At 38.4% G+C, this 16,400-nt stretch overlaps 1 protein-coding gene across 4 annotated transcripts in view; it reads right to left on the bottom strand.

Annotated features, from left to right (window-relative positions):
• The window catches only part of DCDC2 (doublecortin domain containing 2), a 165,218-nt gene that overhangs the window by 81,701 nt on the left and 67,117 nt on the right, over positions 1 to 16,400 (bottom strand). For all 4 annotated transcript variants that reach the window (XM_053920221.2, XM_053920219.2, XM_071220965.1 and 1 more), the window contains one exon: positions 14,477 to 14,639. In XM_053920221.2, coding sequence (XP_053776196.1) covers positions 14,477 to 14,639 — 163 coding nt within the window. The remainder of the gene's footprint in view (positions 1 to 14,476; positions 14,640 to 16,400) is intronic.

The following is a 16,400-nucleotide window of genomic DNA, read 5'->3' as shown; positions in this document are numbered from 1 at the left end:
TTACAATGTTCTTAATTTCAATGTCTCTGGTTATATTTTGTTTGCTTTTTTCTTTTGTTGATTATGTTCCAGTTAAAAATGAGTGGATCAAAAAATTATGGTACATTTACACAATGGAATTCTATGCAGCAGAGAGAAAGAAGAAGCTTATACCCTTTGCAATGGCATGGATGGAACTGGAGAGCATTATGCTAAGTGAAATAATCCAGGCGGTGAGGGACAAATACCATATGATGTCACCTTTAAGAGGAAAATTTCTTTTAAAAAATATTTTATTTATTAATTTTTTAGAGACAGTGGAGAAGGGAAAGAGGAAGAGAGGGAGAGAAACACTGACGTGTGGGAGAAACATCGATCAGTTGCCTCTCACTTGTGCCCCAACCAGGGACCAGACCCACAACCCAGGCACATGCCCTGACTGGGAATCGAACTGGAGACCTTTCACTTTGTGGGATGATGCTCAACCAACTGAGCCAAGCCAGGCAGGACAAGGAAACTTTCTTGATAAAGATAAAATTCTGACTACTGGAAGAAAATATGTAAGTGCTGAGCAGTTAGTACAAAACAGAGAAAACGGAGTTACCCTGGTGGTTAGTAAGGTGTATAATCCATGGTAAGCACTCAGTAAAGGCTTATGGAAGAAATAAAAGTGGTATTCTAGGAAAGGGAGTGGGGTTCATAAGTCTGAAGAATAATGAGACACAGGAAGGAAATTCAGATGCAGAGAAAAAAAGGCTTGGGTTATAAGAGTTGATCCTAGGAAATTCAAGTAAGTAAATATATATATGATTGGTCATTTGATAAATAAACTAGAGCTTAGCCTCAAAAAATATCCACCTTCTTCAAGGTTCCCCGACACTGAAAAAGTGGGTCTAAATGCTGAAGACAGCCTCGGCCCTGGGCTGGTCTGTGTGAGGGCAGAGAGGACCCTCTGTTAATACCACATTGCTGAAGAGGAAATCTCCTTGAATAACTCACTCCGACCACCTTACAAAACAGAAGGAGCTCCAACCAGTCACCCCCATTTACAAAGGGAATATGAAACACTGAAAAATGGAAAAGGAGAAAAACAGAAACTCCTAACAATATCTCAGATAAGTTTCAGGGTCTACTGTGACACATTAACACTTAGCACTACAGGAAGGCAGGTCAGAGCACGTAGACATAAAGCTCTCCCTCACTCCGCCCTGGGCTCTCAGACACCAGTGCCTTACAAGTAATCACACGGGAGGTCCACCTCCCAGCCCGCCTTCAGTCCGAGTGGCAATTTCCAGAATTCACTAGTCATTCTTTGACTCTGAGAAAACTGGTGTCTCTTTTCCCTCCATTTGTAATACTAGGAAAATATTCTTTATCTAATTCTGAGGCTTTGTAGATAAAGCTTATAAAATATCAGTTTAAAATCCACAGTTGAGATATTCTAAAGCACAGGTATCAGAACTGCACCATTGCTCAGTGTTTGAAATTTGTAGCCCTTCATCTCAATTGTCAGCACAAATGTAGGCATAAGGGACCTGCAAACACACACACACACACACACACACACCCCAAAGGCTGAGCGCCACTCAGACCAGGATGCTCTGCTGGATGCTTCTCTGCGTCTCCCTTGTGAATGACAGCTGAGGAGCCTCTGACACTCTAGTGGACCAGGCTCCCATACCGGTTTTACTTCGCCACAGGGCTGGCCGAAGAAATAGGAAGAGTAATAAATTCCATGGCTATTTCTTCCTCCTCCCTCCACCCTGTGACCCCCATGATCAGCATGTCAGAGACATTCCTGACTTCAGACCCCTCCCTGACCATGGCTTAGTTTGGGCCCGACCTCAGATTCCACTTTGAAATACCCATCCAAAGTAATCCAACTTAAATTATCAAAGTAATCCTGAAAAGTAGATGAATTGCACCTCACGCTTTGCTGTGTCGGGAACTCAGTGTTGTTATGGACACATGTTTTCTCTACATTAAGCTTTAGACAACTTCAGAGATAACTTTGGAGGTAGAACCAAGGAAACGCTGGGAAATTTGTCTGGGTCCTTGATGGTCCAAGAAGGAAAGAGCCCTGGCCTTGAAGTAATGGGTTACATCTATGAAAAGGGTGGCTGGCAAGCCAAAGCCTGAAGCTAGGGGGGGAAATAAAGATGAAACATTCCCAACATTATCCTTTTGCAGAGGATCAACTAATAAAAGAACCTGGGCCCCGACCTCGGTGTCCCCACCCCTGCATGCAGGTCTAGCCCCTCAACCTTCACATTCCTCCTCAGACCAAACCCAGCTGGACCCCTCACCTCGCAGCCAGATCCACACCAGGGATTTGACCTGAGGCAGTCCTGCACCCTTCGGCAGCAAGGTTAACGTGAGCTCCTGGCACTCTCCAATGGAACATCTAGTTAACTTTCCTACTAGAAGCAACGTTGCACAGGGCAGGAACCGTACATGGCATCACGAGTACAGTGCAAGAATTAAGATGCATTATGGGTTATATAGAGTGTTGTGGGCTACTTGTATGGAAAATGTCATCTGAGTACCAAAATACGTACTTAAAATAAATTTCTGGAATAAAATTTTCCCAAAATTTGGAAATATCTATGTAATTTAACAGCTCACAAACTTCTTTTAAAAACAGAAAGTATCTTCATACCCCACCACTAGGCTACATAAAAAATAGCCCCCCAAAGAAGTTTGCTGCAGTGGCCTCAAACCTCTATCAGTGGTTTAAAAAAAAATGCTTCTTTCACAGTACTTCTCTGTCCAGTGTACAAAGTGTGTAAGAGCAGAATGTGAAAAAAAGTCTTTTCTATAAAAGGCTAGTATCATACTCCTCTCAAACTGAGATAAACACCTTAGTGGTATTCAGACAGCCTCCAATTCTTCAGTCTCTCAGTACTAACATGAACAGCAAAGTATATATTACTAAACTAATTTTTATCAATAGAGTTAGAATACCATAATAAAACTTCAAGAAATGACTATAACTCCTTGCTGTACTAGAATTTAGTTGTACAATATGTGATTCCAACAAGGGTCACTGAGGCATGGCAAAATGCTTATTTTACAAATTTTTAACACGCTAGTACTAAATTGACCCATATAAACACTGCCCTTGTGATGAGAAGTTAGGATCAACAGAGGAGTAGAAGACCCGGATTTCTCGGTCCTAGGGTGAGTGTGGTGGCAACAGACACCAAAGAATCATAAATCTTACCTTAGCTTGTTAAACAAAACCAGGGCCCCGCCTCCTGAAGTCACCTTAGTGCCTTCTCATATACGTTCTTCCAGTCCATGATCCTCCTTAGAGACTGAGACCTGGGAGAGCACATTTGGCAATGTGCTGCCTGTTTTATCCTCCGAATTTCTCATGACTGGGAACCATGCAAGTGCCTGAGCTGGTTCATCAGTTGAACCAAAGAAGCTCAAGTTTCAGTGCCCCGTGATCTGACTCTGAGGATGGATTGCAGTCATACTTCATGCTTGGTGTGATGCAGCCAGCCATGTGCAGGCTGTAGCTATTAGAAAACTCAGAGCATGACTGATCAAGGGCAGCCACCCAGCAAGGTCATAATATTCCAACATCCTTTCCAGGCATGGCACCTGCTCCCTATCATTCATCGGGAGTCTAAACAGCACAACCTCCTTGGGAACCATCACAGACTGATGCTGGGAATAAGCCAGGAACCACGTGAAGAAGAACACTAGTGTGTGTGCACTACACGTGCAGAGACTCACACCCTTCAAAAGAAAGCAAGTCTTGGTTTTGCTTACATGTTAATACTCTGGTTTTACACAGTATTTATAATGATCAATATCGCATAAGCCATAACAGCACAGACCAGGCTATTTTCTATGCAGTCCTTACAATATTTCTAAGAACCACTAAATTCACTATACTTCCTGTGTTTTAAGGATACTACAAAACACTAAATTTTTTCACAAAGAAAATATTTAAAATATCAATGAATATAGTCAATTCCAAAATACTATTTCAAAACAATGCCATCACTACTTTGCTTATAGTGGAGCGGGTAGCTAGTTAACAGCCTCTAAAACATACCCCAAGGCACCTCACTCAAGTGGAAAGTATGACAAAAACATAGGCTGGCCAGTTAAGCTGGTATTTAAATGCAGTGCTAAAAATGCATTTCACACCCAACTTCATCAATCACCAACCAATCTTACTTTGCATCTTGGCTACCAAAAGAAAATGGGATTTGTCTCCCTGAAGAAATATGTCACTGCTTTGCTTGAATTATTAAGCTTTACTATTACAGAGAGAAACAGTCAGGGGGAGAAAAGAAAAAAAAAAAGGCAAAAGAAATAAAATTAGAGCCAGGTTGCCATCTACAGACTAACACCAGCACTGCTCACTCACGCAGCATTGTGTACGGGCAAAATGCACAACTACCAGCTGAATTATAAAACAACTAAGGGAGCCTATGAAAAATTATGAAAGCCTCTTTTTTTCTAATTAACTTGAGAACAATATATAGGTAAAGAATACTGGGTCAAAAATTTGCCCACTTTAACATATGCTATGAAATAATCGTATTCATTGTAAGTCTAAAATTTAACATATTGAAATAAAACTGAATAGGCTACTTAATTCCACATTCAAAATATTTTAAGCAGATCATCTCTAAAATCAAATTCTTGCATTTTAATTCAATATTTGCATACACTGTGAAATGATTACCACAATAAACCTAGTTAAAATTTGTCCCCACACATAATTACAAAAATTTTTCCTTGTGATAAGAACTTTTAAGACCTAGTCTCTCAGCAAATTTCAAATATGCAATGCAGTATTAAATTCCTGTGTTTTTTCTTATTCTCTTGATTCACCACATCCCTTCCTTTTCACTTTGCTTCCAGTTATTACTGCTTTTACCTTTCCAAAGAAGAGACTTTTGAAACATGAATATCCAAAAGCATACACTTGATTGTAATTGCTAAAATATACTCTGGTTTCTCTTCAGATCGCATAAATCTTTCACCTTTTACTAAAATAATTGACATTAAAGCAAAAATAAACTTCAATAACAAATGAATATGAAGGTTGAATTGGGAATTTAAAAAAGGGAGAGAGATATACCTTTGATATTATAACTTAGAAAATTTCTACAGCCAAAGACTCCCTGGAGGGAGATCTGATAAGGAGGAATAGCTCAGTTTTCAAAAGTATGGATTTCAGCTAATATCCTTAACTCATGAAATAAGGTTTTAATCTAGTGAACTGCACAAAATTTTTTTTTCATGTTCCCTGGAAAAAAATTTTTGGAAGCCAAGATTAGTTTCCTAGGTCACATATTCTCTTTATCAAGATAAAAAATACCAAATGCTTCATCTAAACTGTTACATGTGCTTCTGGATCAGTAGTATAAGCTTCTTACTGGAAAAAAAAAATCAGAAAAGAATGGCAGTGTGAGAGATTCGCTTGGTCTCTGAAGCTCAACAATTTGAACGGCTATAATTCAACCAATGATTCCCTGCTCAACACACAAAACACGCCTGAGGGATCCATGCATTGAAACATCTAGAGGCGGGCAAGTGGGAACAAACCAGGGAGGCGAGCAGGGAGAAAAGGTGAAACGAGCCACCCATGGATGCAGCCCCGTAGCTGGGAGCTCATGGCAGGGCACAGACTGGAGAAGGGAGGAATCAGGTTGTGGCTGGCACTCCCTGCAGCCAGGAGGAGTAAAGAGATTTAGTGAGCATTCCTGCAGGAGTGGGCAGTGTGAGCTGTGGCTGAGCCCTCTGACCTGGGCAGGGGCAAAGCAGAGACATATGGCTGTGGTTGTCTGGTGGTCAGCATTCCAGGCAGAGAAGCAGAGCCATTAAGCCTGGCTGCCCTTAAACTCCCAGAGCTTACCTCTCTTCACCTTTGGTGTCAGGTTGCAGACCATATTATCTTCAAACCCAAGAACTGGTACTACAGAATCACTCTGTGACTAATCCCAGGCTCAAGTGGAGGTGTAGGGGGGATACCACAGAGGTCCACTGGTTGCCACTGCTGGGAAGGCAAAGTGACAGAAGAGGTAGCCGGGTACCCACAGCTCACCCTACCTCACACATCACAGCTACACTGCTTGTGGTGTCTGTGGGCAACGGTACTAGGATTTCATGGATTTGGAGCCACATCATCTACCACATTTCCCTACAGGGTCGATCCCCTGAGACCAGGATGACCAATCACAGGGGAGGCAACCACCTTTCCAGGGAGCACAGGCCATCTTCCACCACCCTACAGAGATCTGAAAAGCCAGAAAAGTGCAAGAGATCTAAACAACAACAACAAAAACACTTGTGATTAAGTGCCACCTACTGGAAAAAAACAAAAAGATGACTTCTTACCAATCTATTAAGTAAATGCTACTTATATTAATATATAGATGCCTAGACAGAGAAGGAATCCATCAAATAACATGAATAACCAAAGTAATGAGGCAGCTCAGAAAGAAAATTTTAAAATCTCCAGAAAATAAACTTAAAGACATGGAAAAATGTGACTTAAATGATAGAGAATTCAAGATTGCAATTCTGAAAAAACTCAACGAGATGCCAAAAAAAACACAGGCAGGAAATTTAATGAGCTCAGAGAACAAATCAATGAACAAAACAAGTACATTACTAAAGAGATTGAAACTTTGAAAAACAACCAAACAGAAATTCTGGAGCTGAATAACTCAGTAAAAGATATCAAGAATGAACTAGCAAGCACAGAAAAGAGAGCTGACCAGATGGAGTGAAGAATTAGTGATATCTAAGGTAGAAATCTAGAAATGATGCAGAGGGGAGAAGAGAGAGACTACGGTATAAACAAAATGAAAGAACTCTACAAGAACTATCTGCTTCCATTAGAAACAGCAATATGAGAATAATAGGCATGCCAGAAGAAGAAGAGAGGGCAAAAGGAACGGATAGCCTAGTCAAACAAATAGTTGGTGAGACCTTTCAAATCCTATGGAAAGAGCTAGATCTTCAAATCCAAGAAGCAAACAGAATACCTAATTATCTCAATCTAAAAAGGCCTTCTCCAAGGCACATTGTATTAAAACTGTCAAAAATTAATGACAAACAAGAATTCTCAAGGCTGCCAGGAAAAAGAAGTAACCCATAAGGCAAAGCCCATTAGGTTATCATCAAACTTCTCAGCAGAAACTCTACAAGCTAGAAGAGAATAGAACCAAATATTCAAACCACTAAAAGAGAAAAATTATCAGCCAAGAATAATATATCAGGAAAAATTATCCTTTAGGTATAAAGGAGAAATAAAACTCTTCCAGCTATACAGAGCTGAGGGAATTTATCACCAGAAGACCTCCCTTGCAGGAAATATACTCAAGGGGGTTATTCTATCTGAAACAAAGAACAAATGTCACAAAACTATGAGTAAGATCACCAACAAACTTATAGCATAAACAGGGATAATTTTGACAATATAAACATAAAAGCGGAGGGAGTAAAGGTCTGAATTTGCAGAGGACAGACATCAAATTCATTCAAAATAAAAAGGACTACAGTATGCTTGAAACTTTCTTTTTCATCAACCTAATGGTAAGCACATACAAAAAACCCAAAACTGAGACACATAATTTAAAAAAAGAGGAAAAGAGTATGGAATGCCACCAAACAAAAACAACAGACAGAAACACAAAGGAAAAGAACCAATGGAGGCACAGAGCTACCAGAAAACAAAAGATAAAATGGCTATAGAAAATCTTCATACATCAATAATCACCCTAAATGTAAATAGACTGAATTCACCAATAAAAAGGCACAGAGTAGCAGACTGGATAAAAAAAAAACCCAAAATCTAACAACATGTGGCCTTCAGGAGACACATCTAAGCTGCAAAGACAAACTCTGAGTGAAAGGGTGGAAAATGATTCTCCAAGCAAACAGCATCCACAGAGGAGCAGGTGTAGCCATGCTAATATATGGCAAAATAGACCTCAAGATAACAAAGATAACAAGAAACAAAGACAAAAATTTTATAATGGTAAAGACATGAAAAATTGGGACAACTGTAATAACATAATCAATAAAATATATAAAAAAAGACATAACACTTCTCAATATATATGCACCCAATCAGGAAGTACCAAAAGATATAAAGCAACTACTCACAGAACTAAAGGGAGAAACTGACAAAATCACAATCATAGTAGGGGACCTAAACACTCCATTGACAGTTTTAGATGGATCATCCAAACAGAAAATCAATAAAGAAATATTGGCCTTAAATGACATAGTAGACCAAATGGACATAATTGACATTTACAGAGCATTTTATTCCATAACATCAGAGTATACCTTCTTCTCCAGTGAACATGGAACATTTCCAAGGACAGACCATATGTTGGGTCACAAAACTAGCCTCAAGAAATTTAATATGGTTGAAATCACACCAAGCATATTCTCTGAGCACAATGCTTTGAAATTAGATATCAACTGCAAAAAGGAAGTAAGGAAACCCACACAAACGTAGAGCATAAATCACATACCACTAAAAATGACTGGATCAAAGAAGAAATAAAGGGTGAAGTCAAAAGACATCTGCAAGTATAGATTAATGAGAATGACAATATGACATATCCAAACTTCTGGGATGCAGCGAAAGCAGGAGTAGGAGTAAAGTTTGTACCAATACAGGCCTACCTCAAGAAACAAGAGAAATCTCAGGTAAACACCCTACCATCACATCTTAAAGAACTAGAAAAAGAAGAACAACAGCAGCCCGAAATTAGTAGAAGAAAGAAAATAATAAAAATTACAGCAAAACTGAAGGAAATGGAGGACAAAAAGATGATATAAAAATTAATATAACAAAGAGTTGATTCTTTGAAGAGATTAGTAAAATTGACAAACCCCTGACTATACTCGCTAAGGGAAAAAAGAGAAAATACTCATATAAACAAAACCAGAAATGAAAGAGAAGTTACCACAGACATCACAGGTATACAAAAAAGCATAGAATATTATGAAAGACAATATGAAAGACAAATTCAATAACCTGGAAGAAATGTGTAAGTTCCTAGAAATATACAACCTTCCTAGACTGAATCATGAAGAATTAGGAAATCTAAATAGACTGATCGACCATGAGGAAATTGAAACAATTATCAAAAACCTACCCCAAAAATAAAAGTCCAGGACCAGATGGCTTCACTAGTGAATTCTACCAAACATTCAAAGAAGATTTGATACCTATCCTTCTCAAACTCTTCAAAAAAATTGAAGAGGTAATACCTCCTAATACATTTTATGAGGCCAACATAACCCTGATACCAAAATCTGGCGAGGCAAACACACAAAAAGAAAGCTACAGACCACTATCTTTGATGAATACAGATGCAAAAATCCTAAACAAAATACCAGCAAATCACCTACAGTAACACACTGAAGCAATAATACATCACGATCAAGTGAGGTTCATTCTGGGGGCACACGGGTGGTTCAACATAAGCAAGTCAATCAATGTAACACAGAACCAAGGATAAAATGCATATCATCTTACCAATAGATGCAGAAAAAGCATTTGATTAAGATACAACACCCACTTATAATTTAAAAACACAATAAAATGGGTATAGAAAGAAAGTACCTTAACATAATAAAGGCTGCATATGACAAACCCTCAGCTAATATCATCCTCAGTGGTGAAAAACTGAAAGCTTATCCTCCAAAACTCAGGAACAAAACAAGAATATCCACTCTCATCACTCCCTCAACATAGTTCTGGAAGTCCTAGTTGGAGCAATTGGGCAAGAGAAAGAAATAAAAGGAATCCAAATTGGGAATGAAGAAGTAAAAGTGTCACTTTTTGCAGATGACATGATTCTATATACAGAAAACCTTAAAGATGCCACCAAAATCTATTAGAAACAATAAACTAATACAATAAAGTTTCAGGAAAAAAATCAATGTGCAAAAATCCACTGCATTCCTACACAGTAACAATGAAACTTCAGAAAAGGAAATTAAGGGCATCCCAGCTAGCTCAGTCAGCAAAGGAAATTAAAAACAAACAATTTTTTGCAACCAAAATAATAAACTAGCAAGGAATAAACTTAACAAAGGATGTGAATAATCTATATACTGAAAACTACAAAGCATTATTAAAAGACACAATGAAATGGGAAGATATTCTGTGTTCGTGCATTAGAAGAATCAACACAGTTAAAATGGCCATATTACCCTAAGCCACATACAGATTTAATGCAATCCCCATCAAGACCCCAATGTCATTTTTTAAGTAAATCGAGGCAAAAAGTTATGAGATTTTTATGGAACCACAAAAGACCTCAAATGGCCAAAGCAATCCTAAGAAAAAAAAGAACAAAGCCAGAGGTATCACACTACCTGACTTCAAATTATACTACAGATCAATGAAAACAGCATGGTATTGGCAGAAAAAGAGATACACAGACCAACGGAACAGAATTGAGAGCCCAGAAATAAAACCACATGTATATGGGTAAATAATTTTTGAGGAGCCAAAACACACAATGGAGAAAAGAAAGTTTTTTCAATAAATGATGCTGGGAAAATTGAAAGCCACATGCAAAAGGATGAAACTAGATTACATTTAGTCCCCATGTACAAAAATTAATTCAAAATGGAAAAAAGATCTAAACATAAGATCTGAAACAATAAATTATTGGGTTGGCCAAAAAGTCTGTTACATTTTTTCTGTGTGATGGCTCTAGTGGTGCTTAGCTGCCTTCAACTTCATTTGAAACAATTTTATTACATTATATTGTGACAACTGTTATATCACATATATTTTAAAAAGCTTTTCAAAATTGGTGAATTTTTGTGCAGCCATTTTAATATTGAAATGGAAGAAGATTTGGAACGTTTTTGGTGTATTATGCTTTATTATTTCCAGAAAGGTGAAAACACAACTGAAACGCAATAAAAGATTTGCACAGTGTATGGAGAAGGTGCTGTGACTGATCAAATGTGTCAAAAGTGATTTGTGAAGTATCTTGGTATTATTGACAATTTGGCCAAATAATTCTTTGCTGTGGGGCTGTCTTATACATTGGAAGATGTTTATCAGCATCTCTGGCTTCTACCCACTAGAAGCCAATAGCAAGAGCCGACATACTCAAAATATCCAAATCAATAAAGTTATGGGTGAAAATCAAAAATATGTCTTTTATTTTATGGGGAAAAAACCACACAGACTTTTTGGCCAACCCAATACATAGAAGAGGACACACGTACTAAGATTTTATTAATTTTACCCCAAAGGAACAGGAAGTAAAATGCAAAAATAAATGAATGAGACAATATCAAACTCAAAAAGCTTCTACACAGCAAAAGTAACAGCCAACAAAACAAAAAGACAGCCAACTGAATGAGAGATATTTGCAAACAATAGCTCTGACTAGGGGTTAATATCCAAAATATGTAAAGAACTCATACAACTCAACACCAAATAAACAAACAGTCCAGTTAAAATATGAGCAGAGGACCTAAACAGACACTTCTCCAAAGAAGACACACAAATGGCTAACAGATATATAAAAATATGCTCAACTTCACTACTTATTAGGAAAATAAAAACCAAAACTACAACGCAAAACCACTTCACACCTGATAGAATGGCTATTATCAACAAGACAAATAATAACAAGTGTTGTGGAGAAAAAGGAACCCTTGTTCACTGCTGGTTGGATGTAAGCTGGTACAACCACTATGGAAAACAGTATGGACGTTCCTCAAAAAATTAAGAATAGAATTACCATATTGCCCAGCAATCCCCCTTCTGGGTAACTACCACTTGAACTTGAACACTTGAACACTTATTTGCAAAGATACAAGCACCCCTATGGTCACTGCAGGATTATTCACAGTTGCCAAGACATGGAAACAACTAAAGTGCCCTTTGATTGATGATGGATAGAGAAAATGTGGTGCACAGATACTATGGAATATTACTCAGCCATGAGAAAGGATGAAACACTGCCATTTGCGACAACAAAGATAGACCTTGAGAACATTATGCTGAGTGAAATAAGTCAGTCAGAAAAAGCTTAAGAACCATAAGATTTCACTCATATGTGGGATATAAAACCGAAACTCATAGACAGAGACAACAGTATGGTTGTCCCCAGAGGGAATGGGAATAAAGGGTTACTAAAGGGTAAAGGGGGCCAAATTTATGGTGATGGAATATGATCTGACTTTGGGTGGTGGGCACACAGTGCAATACACAGATCACGTATCATAGAAATCTACACTTGAAACCTATGTAATCCTATTAACCCATGTCACCCCAATAAATTTAATAAAATATTCAGTCCCCCAAACCTTCATTTGAAAGACATCAGCAGTTGTCCTATGTAACCATGAGATACAGCACTTAAAAACCCATCATTTGCACTTTATAAAACTACACTGGAAAATATACATTTAAAATGGTCAGTTACCTAAAACAACTTCAGAATTCTCTAACAACAGGAAAAAAATAGCTGAGGGCTTCTAGCCTTTCTTAGCACTTTTAAAATATGACTTGCTTCAATGTTCAACATATTTTTGTTATCTTCATCCCCAAAAATACAATTTTTGTTGAAAACTGAATTTCCACAAAAGCAAAAATACTGATATTTCAACTTTTGAATAAAGGTTACTTTCTTGTGAAAGAGGGAAATATTGATATAGCCTCTTGTGTTCCCAAGTTTCTACATCTGGCAAGATGATGCTTTTCTTTCTTCTAAGAGACAACCACTAAATCTAAAGACTTTTAAAAATATATGGGAAGTAGAAGTTAGGATTTTCATAAACTAATATGAGCCTAACAGAAGATAATGAAGTAATTTGTACTTTAAAAATGGCTTTAATAAAAAAATTCATGAAAAGTTTAAAATGGGTCCTGTTTCTTAGTGAGTTTTAAAGTATTACAGAGACTTCTCTACTTTGTAACCTTACTCATCCCTCAACATTTATGAAGTGTCATATCTGTCAGATGTGTGCAAGTTGTTGGGTTGGGGATTTAAAAAAAAAAAACTAATAAGACAAAGCCCATGGCCTTGGGAGCTTCACAATCTACTATGTATTGATTAAACTAAACACTTTAATGCTCAAGGTGTGGCGTGTTCTCACAGGCTAGCTTTTTGCGTCCAGTGTCTGCCGTACAGCAAGCCTTCAATAAACATTTGTTCACTGGATTTCACCCTGGCCTCCCTGTTTCATGGTCACTGAAAAGGATTTCACTTAAAGATAAGAAAAACTTTTCAAATAAATCTTAATGTGAACCCACATTTTGCAGATGGCTTATGGGGCCCAAAAATGGTAAGTGACTTGTGCAGGGTCAATAGCAGAACTAGGGCAAGAACCTAGAACTCTCCACTTCCAGCTAATCTCCACCGCTTCAGTCTTTGAAGATTTAAAACTCCCTCCATTCTTTTGTTCTCTGTGTAAATAGCTCATTCATTTAGCCTGTTCTTTTAACTCAGTCTCAACACATTTTTCTTCCATCTCTTCACTCATCTGTGCAGCATCCTCTAAACCCGCACATGAATTCATGCTGTCTCTTCAGTTGTGAAGCCCACACTTAGCTGTAATTCTAATGTGAATCTTCATATAGACTCTGAAATGAGCTGGAGCTCCCAGGCAAGAAAACGGAGCGCTGGCCATCAATCTGAAACCTTATGCCATCCACTCTCTTCCTAGGATGTCCTTCTGCATGGTGTGTGAGCGATCCCAGGAGGAAGGAGGAGCGGTCACTGCACTGGGCTGCCCCAGCCAGTCCTCCGTGCCTGGAGCATCACTCCTCTGCCATGCGCTCGCCTCCCTGAGAGCCCACTAGGAATGAAACCCAAAAGAGCCTGTCTTCACAAAAAACTGACGGGAAAATTCACAACCCTGATGGCATATGTCCTCAGCTCATCACATGTTCCCCCCGAATTCCACTAGTGCAATTTTTTAAAAACTATTTTAGACCAGCTTTCACCTGGTAATGCAAGATATATAACTAATTTTGGTACATACTGTTTACTGGTGAAGTTTTGTGTGTGTGTAGTATTCTCCTGGGTATCAGCAAACTAGTAAAACATTTTTTTGGAAAGTGATCTGTGACTAAAAGGTAATTTATAATGAATGTACTCAAAGGCTGAAGACACACAAATAAGAGAGACCAATGTCAGTAGCAGCTGATAAAAATGTTAATCAAGCAATTTCCGTAGGAACACAGAATGCTAAAATTTACCTTGTTTTATGAGACCACCACTAAAAATAGTTTACCTCAAAACATGTGTCTTCGTAGCACAACCTCGAATTACAAATAGAAATGAATCGTGAAAACAGCATCTCTCATACACACAGAGTCTTCTTGAAACTCTCGTGCATGACAATTAGGAGTGTCTTCTTTGTGCCCAGGGAAAAAATGGACTTCCTTAAGCGCTAAAATCGTAGCACAGCCTTGAGAGACTAGTAAGCAATAACAACAATATAATCATAACAATAAACTTACCACTGCTTGGAATTATTTGTGGTGAATTCTTTAACTTTCGATTTTGTTTCCCTTTTGTGGGTTTTTCTACATTCGCATCCTCTTTTTTCCCTTTCCTCTTTGGGGGCTGAGGAGATGAGTTGTCGCTGGATCCTACAGTTGACTTCGACTGGCGATCGTTTCCCTGAGTGGCAGAGGATTAGACCCTTATTATTGGCTAATGAACTCCCAAAGTGATTCCTAGTCAAATCCAAGTCGTCACCTAGGCATTCGATCAATAGGGCAGGGGCCAAAGGTGGCTGTGTTGTGCTGATTCTGCTTCTGTTCATTTTTATACCTATGATTAACTCTTCCTAGTGGCAAAGGAAGGGGGGAGGAGGAGGAGGAGGAGAATTGTTGAGTAGTTAATATTACCAGGTATTCTATAAAATTATGTCACTCAACCTTCATATCCCTGTGAGACAGGTACTATTATCACTCCATTGTAAGGAAGAAAGGAGGCTTAGAAATTAAGCCTTGTCCAAAGTCTTGCAGCCTGCGAAAACCAGAGCAGGTCCTCTGCCTTACTCATTCCTTCCCTCCTGTGCTTTCTGAAGAATCAGCATCTATCTATTGCATGAGGAAAGTGCGGCTCTCAGTTTGATTAGTTCATCAAGAAATACCTTCCTAACTAGTTGTCGCTGTGAATGAATAGGTATCGTCATTTGAACATACACTGTGCTGGTAAATCTCCAATATTTACTCATCTGTGGGTGACTGCAATGGTCTCTATGAATTACACAGCCAGAGCAACACACACCCAGCAGTTCAAGACCACATGTCCACATTCCTGCAAGGCAGCTATCAATGATCTCACCTTCGGTGATTGCCTCTAGTCCCCACACGCCACTCAAAATAAAGACCTTGCATCTGTAGAGTGGGCTCCTCAGAAGGAAGGTGAGGTTAACTTTCAGCGACTCCTATCACTGGCCCAAGTATGGCTCCTGAGGAGCCATGTAACAGCCACTACGGTGGTGGCTACTGTAAGTGCTCAAGAACAGCTGTGCCGACTTCAGCTACTGCCTGGCCATTGCTACAGACACCCCCTCTGAATAAGACAGCCTTAGCTCTCAGATGCTCAGGTGCTATGCATACCAGTATAATGTGTGAAGCTACAGGTAGTGGAAAAAATACAAGTTTTAGAAACCCGAAGTACCTGGCTCAGAGCCACTGCTCTGCCACTAACCACCTATAGGAACTTGGGCTGACTCCTACCTTGTTTAAGCCTCTCTCCTCACCAGTTAAGTGGGGCTAATGTACCTGCCTCTACGTCTATAATGAGAATGAAATGGTAACGTTTATAAAGTAACTGGTAAAGTGCCTGACGTACAGTATTTATTCAATGAGTATCAGAGTGCTTTCTCTAAGAGCAAAGAGATAATATCTATTTCTTAAAATCATAACAAACATACCATATTGAGTGTAATCTTTATGCAACATTTGTACTATACTAGTATCTGAAAATAAATGTAGTAATATTAAGTAAACAAATCTGCCTAGAAACCTATCATAACTGCTCACTTTAAACATTTATATATTCAGTCACTCAGAAGCACTTACATTGTTTTATCTATCACCCAATTAAGAATAGCAAAATTCACAGCCTTATAAATGAAGTTATTCATGCTATTTCGTCATAGTCTACAAAAAATGAATTATGCATAGATTTATTAGCAGTATGAAAACATGTCCGAATCTGTAACACTTTTTGCATAATTTAATTTTCTATTCCAACTGCAATTTAAATATACAGTTTTCATTTATTTATTGCATGAACTGCTACCACAGTTGGGTTTTTCCTTTCCTTTCCTTCACTGAATCTTTCTTACAAAGCCATAAACTTCCTGGCAGAAGAAATAGTATGATTATTGTGAAGATTCAAAAACTCTCAGCCAGCTCTTATATC

Source organism: Desmodus rotundus, chromosome 3 (assembly GCF_022682495.2).
Source record: "Desmodus rotundus isolate HL8 chromosome 3, HLdesRot8A.1, whole genome shotgun sequence".
NCBI lineage: Eukaryota > Metazoa > Chordata > Mammalia > Chiroptera > Phyllostomidae > Desmodus > Desmodus rotundus.
Note: the sequence above shows the minus strand (reverse complement) of the source record. Positions and strands in the feature narration are given on the sequence as shown.